This window comes from Poeciliopsis prolifica, unplaced genomic scaffold, assembly GCF_027474105.1.
Source record: "Poeciliopsis prolifica strain line A6 unplaced genomic scaffold, Auburn_PproV2 SCAFFOLD039, whole genome shotgun sequence".
Lineage (NCBI taxonomy): Eukaryota > Metazoa > Chordata > Actinopteri > Cyprinodontiformes > Poeciliidae > Poeciliopsis > Poeciliopsis prolifica.
Window position 1 is genome coordinate 3,897,500 of NW_026562414.1, and position 11,674 is coordinate 3,909,173.

At 41.8% G+C, this 11,674-nt stretch overlaps 1 protein-coding gene across 2 annotated transcripts; it reads left to right on the forward strand.

Annotated features, from left to right (window-relative positions):
• The first annotated feature begins 436 nt into the window (after positions 1–436).
• tfap2b (transcription factor AP-2 beta) lies at positions 437–11,306 on the forward strand. 2 transcript variants are annotated; one of them, XM_055054404.1, is made up of 7 exons: positions 437–676; positions 2,254–2,715; positions 3,927–3,981; positions 4,883–5,102; positions 5,194–5,312; positions 5,695–5,836; positions 10,248–11,306. In XM_055054404.1, the coding sequence occupies exons 1-7, from the start codon at positions 629–631 to the stop codon at positions 10,537–10,539; spliced, it is 1,338 nt and encodes a 445-aa protein (XP_054910379.1). In that variant the 5' UTR covers positions 437–628; the 3' UTR covers positions 10,540–11,306. The 2 variants fall into 2 exon arrangements, with proteins under 2 accessions (XP_054910379.1, XP_054910380.1); XM_055054405.1 differs by lacking the exon at positions 437–676 and adding an exon at positions 708–2,076.
• Positions 11,307–11,674: the final 368 nt, after the last annotated feature.

Genomic DNA, 11,674 nt, shown 5'->3' on the forward strand with positions numbered 1-11,674 from the left:
TTACTAAACTGCACATTTTAAATGTGTTTTCAATAGTTTGGGTATTTATTGATGCTTTTATTAAACAGACAGTGGAGAAAATAGTAAAACTGTCAATTCAGGCAATAATTTGAACATTAATATTTGGACTTTATCAACGATAAATCAAAACTCTTCTCATGTAAAGAATATCACGATGATAAATAAACACCAGAAGCTATTTTGATTAGATGATATGGTGAGAATTATATAATGAATTATTCAGTCATTTCAAACAAATCTCCAGCTCATTCAAATTCTCCAAGTCATAATTTTACAGAAATACAGCAAACAGATTTCTATTTCTCCGTGAACTGGCGGCGCGTCGCAGACATGCGCCGCTCAATAAAACATGCGTCCTCTGCAGCTCTTCCTCTGCTGCTCAAACACAAACGCGCCCCGCTGCTGTCAGGACGCCTGTAGCTGCGTCTCACAGAGCTGCAGTCCTTCCAGGGGTTCCCCATTCACAAAGCCCGCCCGGCTGCCTGACTTTATTACAGAGGGCGGAGGGAGGAAGAGGAGAAGGGCGGGAGGGAGGAGAGAGAACGAGAGTTGAGACGTCCCTTCCTCACTTGGCTGCATTCGGTTTACCGACACCGGAGAAGCGACCATGCTGTGGAAACTAGTTGAGAATGTCAAGTATGAAGATATTTACGAGGTAACGTTTCCATCCAGCTGTTTGTGACGTCGGGAGCTTGGCGAACTGATTAGAAAAATGCTTTAAAAAAATATTGTGCAACTAAAGAGTTTTTCTGACAGGTTTTTAGGCCTGCGTGGGATTTTTTTAATGCTGTAAAATTAGGACATGAAACATTTTCAGTTGCTGGAATATTATCTGCTTTTTGTTTTGTATAGGATGTAGCTCGCAATATCTTTGCGTTTGTATTTGAATTTTCAATCTTTTTCGGCTAATCACTGATCAGAAACTATTTCAGAGTGAATGAGAGACTTCTGGGTGAAAAGCCACAAAATGTAGAAATACAAATTAAATGTTTACATTCAGGTTTGGTATTTTGCTGGATCTAATTTGAAGCAAGTTTGTAAATACATGCAAATATTTTTGACTTTCATCCAAAAGCAAAAAATTCGCTTCTTTTTATTTTATTTTAAATGTGACAAAAAGGAGTAGAAACGGCGCTATAAGGAGGAAAATTACGCAGCGCGCGCTGGGAGAGAGACGCTTGGACCGACTCGCGCTGAATGGACTCGAGCACAATGCGCACGAGGCCCCACTGCAGCCTGGAGCCCGGTGGGAAGCCCTTGTCTCGTGCAGCACATGGCTTTTCTCCCACGGTGCGTGGGGAGGGGAGGATGGAATGTTGTTAAACAAGTCATCCAAAAAGGGCAAAGAGCGGCCGCGAAGCCCCGCGACGTCAACTTTTACCGCTTCTTTAAGCTCGTGACATCATTCAAGCGCCACGCCGGGTCGTTTGCAACAAGAAAAAAGAAAGAGAGAAAGAAAGAAATGTATCTGGAAGACAGATTTAGATTTATAAATTGGAATTCGGGTGAGAAATCCTAAACAGAGTGAATCAGGTCTGACTTTCATTGTCCAAAATGTTTACGCAGAAATTGTTGGCGCAATAATGTCTCCTGATGCGAGAGGACGTGCTTAACTGCGTCAGATTTGTCCCCGAAGTGCCAATAGTCCGAAGGGAAATCCCCACTTTCTCCTCTCTTCTGACTCCTCTCCGCTCTCCACGGGATTTCAACGTCACTCACGGCTGCGCGGACGGCTTCACGCTCCATGTGTCGCCAGTCCCCTGCCACGGCGCGCATTAATATTCCTGTAAGTCTCAGTCATGAATAACAATTACACCGAGCACCGGGGGTAGAGGCGGGAGCGCGGCGCTCACAGTCACTCAGAGCCGCGGCAGCTCCGGGCGCAGGACGGTTCTGCGTGGCCTGCCTGCAGACACTCGGGCTTCTGCTTCCACCTGGAATGAGTTTGCTTGTCTGCCTCCGACCCAACGCGTCCTGGTCTGTGTTATTTCACTCTGAACGCCCGTCGGCTGCCAGCACACGTTACAGATGTTAGTTCATCCCTACTCCACTGGGGTGAGTTTTCCTCCAGACTGGAAGGTTTGTAAACCAGGTGTTAACAGTTCCGCTTCAGGCTTTTTCGTGTGGTTTTGTCCGGGAGCGTCATGTTTTAAGATGATTTCAGTGCTTTGAAACTTGTGTCCTGTAACACAGTGTAACTTTTTAATGCTTGTTTTATGTACGCTGTTAAAGGACCGGCATGACGGTGTCTCAAGCCACAGTTCGCGCTTGTCCCAGCTGGGCTCGGTGTCGCACGCCGGACCTTACTCCAGCGCGCCGCCGCTGTCTCATGCGCCTTCCTCGGACTTCCAGCCGCCATACTTCCCTCCGCCATACCAGCCGCTCGCTCACTACCAGAGCCAGGACCCGTACTCCCACGTCAGCGACCCGTACTCCCTGAACTCGCTGCATCAGAGCCAGCAGGGCGCATGGGGTGCGCGTCAGCGGCAGGACGCCGCCGGGGACCGGATGGAGAGCTCGGCTCTGCTGGCACAGCCTCGGGCCTCTCTGCCGCAGCTTTCCGGGCTGGACCCACGGCGGGATTACGGTGGCGTGCGGCGGCCTGACGTGCTGCTGCACTCCGCACATCCGGGACTGGAGCCCGGCATGGGAGACGGACTGCTGCACGGTCTGCACGGCATGGAGGATGTTCAGGTGAGAGAAAGAAAACTGGATGTTCAGATTTACAGAACCTGGACTGCACACACTCAGCTGTTTAAACATTTCATTCTTTATTTTGAAAGCTGCCATTTTATATATAGGCTATATCATTTTAAATCATAAAACCCTTATAAATGTGGATAACAACGCTCTTATTTTTAAACAACCAAATACAAACCAAGATGATGCGGATGTTCCTGGTGTTTTTTTTCCTCGTTAGCCCCGCATATTTCGCGCATCTTTGCGGGTTAAGGTGGCTGAAGGGAGCGCAGCTCCCTCATGGCTGGATGCTCTCAGCTGCAGTCTGACCCGCAAAAGGCCCGCAGCAAAAATAAACCATCTCCAGGCTGCTTGTTTCCAAAAGGGAAAGATTCGGATACGTGCGTAAAGCTGGCTTCTTGCGTCAGAGCGCACAACGCAAATCTGACCGATGTGAATAATTTTCTAAATTCACCACATTGAGTTATTAAATAACCAGTAAAATATATGAAGAACTTAAAAAGTGAGCTATTAGTGATGGTGGGTATCAAAAATATCACATTTCTGCTTCTTTTCTGGCCACTTTGAAAAATAAACATGTTATTACCTTTATTATTTCATTTATTTAGGGTTTATTTCAGGTTATTTTCATTTTATTTTGTCTTATTTTTTAAGGTCTTGTGAGAAATTGGCTTCATGATCAGCTGTGCAGGATTTCGTTTCCCCTCAGGGCGAAGTCATCATGAGCTGTTAGTCATTTAACCACCGATATAACCCAGCTCCCTCTATGCTTTCTTTTATTACGGAACTTTATTTCCAAGCATTTATTCTTTCATGTATTTATTTTATCTTGAAGACTCAAGATACATTATAACAACAAGTCACTGAAAATTCAGATTCTCCTAAATTAATATGTTTGAATCCGGTTTGGTAGCAATTTCTTGCAGATTCTCATAATAAAACATGACATATTTTTATGACTTTTTAAAGTTTTAATGACTTAAACGGCCTTGTTGCTGAAACGTGAAACACAAATCAACTTGATTTATTTTATAAATCTGGTCTGGATATAATAATCTCTCCATTCGGTGCGGCTGATGGATTCTTTTCTTTTCTTCCTCCAGTTGTACATGAACGAGGGAAGCAGAGTTTGACTGTTTAGTTATTAACTCGTGCGTAATTCTGTATGAATCAGACTGTAATGGTTTGTATTTATCTCGGTTCAGACCATCGAAGACGCCAATGGAACCAACATCCTGGATCAATCGGTAATTAAGAAAGGTACGCGCTCTGTTTGTCTGTTTTTCATTCTATAACACAGGAAAGCTTTTATACAATTTATCTATACATCTGTGTAATCTGTAAAACGAAAACAATATTTATAAGTTGACTATATAGTTTAATTTAAGCAATGCATTTGTTTTACAGCATGTTATGTTGTCGATTATTGGTTTCTGCAGAATGCTTTGTATTCCGATTGGTTTTAGTGAAATAGCGTGGCTGTTTTTTGGCTCCTGGGGGCCACGCTGGTGCCCCAGTACACGTTGGTGCCCCAGTCCGCGCGGAGCACTTAACGACCCCCGGTATATTGACTGGCAGGCAGTGTGTTGCTGACAGGCCGCCGCCATGATGTGCGGTGATTTAGTTACGGGACGTTGAGTGACTGAGCTCCCCGCGGGGCATTTAAGCCGCTGATGTAATAAATGGCACCGCTCACGGAGATCTCGTGAGCTCGTTTAGAGCTAATCTGCGGTATTATCCCCCGTGGAGCCATCATGAGGGGGAAGAAAAAGAAAGAAAGACGAGAGAAAGCTCCATCGCCCCGGCCGCTTTACGGATCCGGAGGACGGTGGTCCGCTTGGCTGGTTGGATGCTTGACGCCATTAACGGGGCGGAGGGGCTTCCGGTGGTAAACTGGCCGTGGAGAGGAAACTGGGAGGTGGTTAATGCGATCTGAGAGCGCGAGCCAATCAACAATCGATAATACTATAATGAGAATGTCGCGCGACATTAAATAACAGCAAATGCCCGGCACGTGGGCGCTTCATTAGGCCACGACCGCCTCCTGAGCGCGCGTGGCTTCCCTGGAACCGCTACCAATAATAACAACAATAATAATAATAATAATAATAAGACATTTAGCGTGTTAAACTGTCCTAAACGTGTCTCCGTCCTCTCTCAGTCCCCATGCCCCCCAAGAACGTGGGCTCCCTGATGCTCGGCAAGGACGGCCTGATCGGCGGAGTCACTGTCAACATTAATGAGGTGTTCTGCTCGGTACCGGGCCGCCTGTCGCTGCTCAGCTCCACCTCCAAGTACAAAGTGACCGTAGGGGAGGTGCAGAGGAGGCTGTCTCCACCCGAGTGCCTCAACGCCTCTCTGCTGGGAGGCGTGCTGAGAAGGTACAAACTGCACATTTTGGACCATCTGCAATTACTTACATTTTTTTACTTTTTGAGTTTTATCGAGTTCTTCATTTTTCTCTCCCTCCAGAGCAAAGTCTAAAAACGGTGGCAAATGCCTAAGAGAAAAACTGGAGAAGATCGGATTGAATCTTCCAGCTGGGAGGCGCAAAGCGGCCAACGTGACGTTACTAACATCTCTTGTAGAAGGTGACTGCGACACTGCCGTCTGTTTCCCTTTAAAAACTGTAGAATGTGCACCTAAAACAACAACAACCTAAGTCTGCAACAATCAGTGCAAAATCATAAGACGCATGAAAAATAAACAATATGAAAAAATAATTCGTGTTTTCTAATGAGATGTTGCGCATTTTCCACAGGTCAAAGTTGTTGACTTGAACTTTTAAACTGCAAAACCTGCTCAATATACGACTGAAAATGTATCCAACAAATGTGAAAAATATGACTTTTGATCAGTTCCTATAAATTATATTATTTTTTTAAAATCCATAGTTTGACGTTTTTGCGCCAGTTCAGAACCAGAGTGCGTCTTTGCGTTGCTGGCGCGGTCACTCACTGCTCTTCCCCGCAGGTGAGGCGGTGCACCTGGCCCGGGACTTCGGCTACATATGCGAGACGGAGTTTCCCACGAAAGCTGTGAGCGAGTACCTGAACCGGCAACATGCGGATCCCAACGAGCTGCACACGCGGAAAAACATGCTGCTGGCCACAAAGTGAGTCCCACGGAGCGGCTCATTGCTTTCACTGCGCCTTCACCTTTAAATCAGACGTTTTAGTTTCTTTGATTTAAATGTAAGGTTTTAAAATGCAAGAATTTGATTTTGTGAGCTCAGAAATGTTAATATTTCTTTCTGGATCACATTACGCGGTGCATTTATTGGCTGAGGATCATTTTACATGTTAAAAAGGTTCTTGCTCTCATTGGGACCAGAAGCCCAACCTGAGCAAAACTCAGATGTTTGGCGTCTCTTCAGAAGATCTACGATTAACATTTTGGTGACATTTGGAAAGCGGATCTCACTAATAAAACCTTTTGGGCTCAATGTGGATTAAACCTGCAATCATGAGGACAAATGCCACTCTAAAAAATTAATTTGGTTCGAGCATGATGGAAATTAATAGAAGTGTGCATTAAAATCAGGCAAATTAAAGGTAAAATGAAAAATGTATGTCTTTTTCGCTTTTATTAAACTCAACTGTATTATAGCAAAACCATATGTCTATCTGATAGGAATCCACTTACATCAGCTGCAAATCAAACATTTTTACTTTAACTTCTCATTTTTGGATAAATATGTGTAAATTTTATTTGTTTTGGCATTTTTATGGAAATTTAACCCGTTTCTCTTTGATTCTGGAGCATTTCTGTGCAATAGTATAGTGGCAGAAATTATAAACTCCATATATAATAGATATTTTTCATATTTACTTTTGATGGTGATGTTTGGAAAGCAGATTTTATAATAAAACCTCTTGGGTTCAATATGGATTAAACCTGTAATAATGTCAGTCTAAACATTTAATTTGGGTCAAGCATGTTAGAAATTATAATAAAACAGGCAAACTAAAGGTAAAATGAAAAACGTATACATTTTAATTTTTTAATAGACTTGACCTTATTAAAGCAAAACTATGGCTTACCTGACAGGAATCCACTTATATCAGCAGCTGCAATTAAGCAGTTTTACATTATTTGTTTGGAGTAACGTGTCCAAACTTAATTTGTTTTGGCATTTTTAGGAAAACCTAACCCTTTGTTCGTTTATTTTTGACGCATTTTTGTTCAATAGTATCGTGAGAGAAATCATAAACTGCATATGAAACAGATATTTTTCATATTTTCTTTCGAGGCTTCCAAATTTAACAACTTCAAATCGCCAAACAAAGACCCTTTCTTGTATTTTTGGCTTGCATAAATAGGGCTGTCTGCAGACTTTCTACTGGATAAACCATCTGCCTGCGTGTGTGTGTGTGTGTGTGTGTGTTTGTGCAGAGCTGCATGCACGGTGGTTGTTTGGTGGTGGATGTTTGATGCCCAGATTCAGACCTGTTCTAACATTGTGTGTCGGTGCTGCCTGTTAGAAATTCATTATTTTGCAGTGGAGTGTTTCAAGTCGTCAGAAAACAACAGCGAGAGCCCTGAGTGCTGCCCCAGGTTACGGCTTCTCCTCTCTTACTCCCCTAACCCCAGCTGGGCTCGGCCTGCACAGCCTGTCACTCATTTAGCTCTACCCTTAGGCCACCTCCAGCCTGACTCTGTGTGTGCGTGTGTGTGTGAGAGAGAGAGAAAGAGTCTGAGCATGAACCTGCAACAGTAAGAATATCTCCTGAATATGAAATGTGGGCCTCAACCAGGGAATGGTTTGGGTGAAAAGTAATAAACAGAATGAGGTGAAAAGGTGAATTTATTTCACCGTAGCATAAAAAAAAGATCAGTGAGCCTAAATCCATCACGCCAGTATAAAATTTAATTCAGTTATTAGTTTTTATTTAAATAGTTTTAGTCCACAACAAATACTAAGACACTTTAGTTTGCTTTTTAGTCATATCCAGGTTGGTTCGGTTCAGGTCAAATACAGTCCAATAATGTGGTCAGTTTCAGAACCAAGTCGACATCAATCCTCTCAAAATTACAACAAAATAAAATCAAATCATCTTAATTACATAATTCATGTAAGCAAATTATTATTTTCTAGTTAAATGCAGTCTGATGACAAAAAATTTGGTGCTTCACTTGCAGGAAATTAAAATGAAATGTGAAGAAATGTGGAATTTTCCTAATTAAAAAAATAAATAGCAAATAAATTTATTTAAAAGACAACATCAACATTGAATGATTTTGAACAGGTTAAATATGAATATCAGCATTTTAAAACTATTATTTTACCTAAAAACAGTTTTTAAGTAAAATCAGGTTGAACTTTTTTTTTTTTATTACTTATTGTATTTATTTCTGGTCATTTCACTGTGCCACTGTTGCTGTAAATTTTAATTTTAGTTAGAAATGAAAGTGATGTATAAAGACTTTCATCCTCTGAAACGAGAATTTAAAAACATCTAATTAAAAATTAATTGTTTATGTTATAGAAGAAATCCAACAGCATCATTCAATTAAATTTGACCAAATAACATCAAGGAAATTTTCTTTATTTCTGTTTCCCACCATGTTGTTGAGAAACCCTTTAATGCAACAAATTGTTTTAAATTTGTGAGTGAAGCTCAGTTAGCATTAGCTTCCCTGTCTTGAAAAGACAGAAAAAGATTTCAGTCCAAATGTGTCAACACAGCTGAAAAGTCAAACATTGAAGGCAATCAGAAGATTTTGCTGATGTTGAAATTAAAAGTTGTCAGAGATCATTAAGTTTGGCAAACACAGCCAAACTTAATCTAACTTTGTTTAATCTAAACGTGACAAGAGCATAAAGGTTACATTTTTAAATATTTTTCTGTAAATAATGATGCTGACTGGATGTCCTGAAATATCGCTAAAAGAATCGTGATTTAGAGGAATATTATAAATGTTTGCGAAGCTGGATGACAATAAGATTCATCTTGTTTTCTGATCTGTGAAACTAAACTGAACTAGAAGTATTACCTATATTAGCATTTGAAGAAAACTTACAACATTCATGGAGTTTGTAAAGTTTTTAACTTCAGGCAAACCTGAAAACCCTCATTAAGTTCATTTTTTAAATGTAAATATTCTGACTCTATAATATGTGATTGAAGCTCAGTTAGCATTAGCTTCCCTTTCTTGAAAAGACAGAAAAAGATTTCAGTCCAAATGTGTCAACACAGCTGAAAAGTCAAACATTGAAGGCAATCAGAAGATTTTGCTGATGTTGAAATTATTATTATATTATATGTCTGAGTGGGAACATCCTCACTTACTCCTCCAAACATTTTACCCACTAAGCGTCTCGGTGTGCTGTTAAGCGTTTTGGTTGCATAAATCCAAACACGAGCGATCGTCACCTTTCCAAACTGAACCCCGAGACCCCCAGTCAGCTGTGAAATGGTTTAAGTGTAGCATTATTCAAATCTCCCACAAAAAATGACAGTAATCACATTCAGATCAAATTATGTGGTTGCAACATTTGGGGGCCTGGAGGAAATGTGGGGCTCTGGAGGACGCTGCCCATTCTGCCTGACTGGTAATTAAAGGCGCCTGCGTTTTGTGTCAGTCAAGATTCTCATAGAAACAGTGAATAACCCTTTAAACTATTTAAACTACATTTTCTCACTTTATAACTGAAAACGTCCACATATTTCATTGAAGTTTCAATGCAATAAACTAAAGGAAAATAGATAAAACCAATAAAACTCTGAAAATTGGAGGGATTTCTATCTTATCCCCTTTACTCTGGTACCTTAAAGTGAAATACATATTCCTAGAAAAAATGCTTAGTTATTTATACTGTGATCAATACAGACAGGAGAACATTTAATTTATAAAATTTAAGTGTAAAACGTTTTCATTTCTTTTAGCAATTATGTTTCGTATTTCATAAAATCTCATCATCCCCTAATAAGTAAATAAAATGAACTGAATGGTGCAACATAGGGAAACGCTAGAGGAATATGTTTCTTTACCAAAAGACATTCACTAAAACGTCAATTTTTACCTGAAAAAAGAAAAAAAAAATGATTTTTTCTTCCACTCTACAATTTGTACTGGATCAGTACTTAAAATCCCAGTTACAACTAAAATTGCTGTGAATACAGTGGCTTAACCACTGTATTCACTGAACAATGGCTGCTGGAAAAAGACAAGTGTTTTGTTGTTGACTTACCACCCAGAAACCTCTTGCTGGTTGTGCAGGAGGCTCCACTTCTGCTTTTCAAAGATGTATTGTTGTGTAATTGTGCGTCTGTTTGCAGTTACTTTTTACATGGAAGTGTAAACCACAAGTTGGGTGGCGCGGCCAGCAGCTTATTTGGATTTAAAGTGACAAATCTCATTATGCAAGAATGATTTTGTGTACAAAATGTGATGAACATGTTTTGTATAGACCGTAGATCTGACCTAACCTGTTCCAGGAAGTACAACAGGCACTAATGACAGCAAGTAGAGGCATATTTTGGAGAAACTGACGCAGATTTCCCTGTGTCTTCCCCTGGCAGACAGCTGTGTAAGGAGTTCACGGACCTGCTGGCCCAGGACAGGACTCCGCTGGGGAACTCCAGGCCGACCCCCATCCTGGAACCCGGCATCCAGAGCTGCCTATCCCACTTCTCCTTCATCACACACGGCTTCGGCTCGCCCGCCATCTGCGCCGCGCTCACCGCCCTGCAGAACTACCTCACCGAGGCTCTCAAAGGACTCGACAAGATGTTCCTCAACAACCCGCCCAACAGCCGGCACGGGGACGCGGGCAGCAAGGCTGGCGACAAAGAGGAAAAACAGCGGAAATGAAGCCTGCGCAGAAAGGGGGAGTGATGGAGGAGAGACGGGAGGGAGGCCGACACGCTGACTGAGACGTACACCGTTTCTCGTAGCTTCTACAGCGCCGCCGCCGCCACCACCCTGCCACACACACGGCTGAGGTGGAGGACAGGGAAGGCTTGGCCTGGAGGAAGACACCCGTGGGCCAGTGTCTGAACGCACGGAGGGATTTTTCATCTGTGTTACGTTCTTCTCATTCCCCCCGAGGACATGGTGGTTACTGTGTTCCATCCATTTTGCTCCCCCCGCCTGCATCCTGTGAGACTGAGATGCTGCGAGCTAACGACATCGTGTCTGTGTGCCTGAGTGTGTGAGAGAAAGAGAGTGTGAGAGAAAGTGTGTGCTTGTGCTTGTCTTCATACCGAAATAGAAGAAAAAAAAAAGCGTTGTGGGTTTGGAGATCCTTTTTTTTATTTTTTGTGCTGCAGCATCTATCTGTGAAACAGGCTGAGACTCCAATGAAGGACGGCGTTAATTTATGTGTGTAAATATTAATTTATAATTATTTAAGTTGACTAAATAGGTGCGCCAGCTGCTTTGGAGTCGACCTATTTATATGTGATTTGACCTTTGTGAACCAGTGGGGGGGAGAGGGCAGGACTCGTTCAGTGTTTTTCTGTTCTTATAGAGCTGTTGTCATGGTGGTGATGATGATAATGATGGGTAGACATGCTTCTAATTGTCCAGTGATTTCATTTCTATCATATTGATAATAAACCATGTGTTTTATAATGTGAGGTGTGCAGCCTGAGCTTTTCCTCTTGGATCCGACTTGAGGCTGAATCTCGTTTCCCCCGAAGTTTCCGTCATCGTTTGGAAACTCAAATGACCAAAACAACAAAAATATTTTGACATTCTGCTCAAAATATCCCACCAAGAAAGAGGACAGATGGATTATTAGCTCTCACCGTTTCCAAATTTGTAAACAAACGTTACCTAATATGGTCGTTTATGGACTGAAATTTCACAATAAAACTCAATAGCTGCTGAAAAAGAAACTTATTTTAACTTTAATTTATACAAATTCAAGTTTAGATTTGTGAAAACTTTACTTTATGCAGCATATTTCCTCCCAAAAATTTGATGTTAGATATTTTAGTTGTCA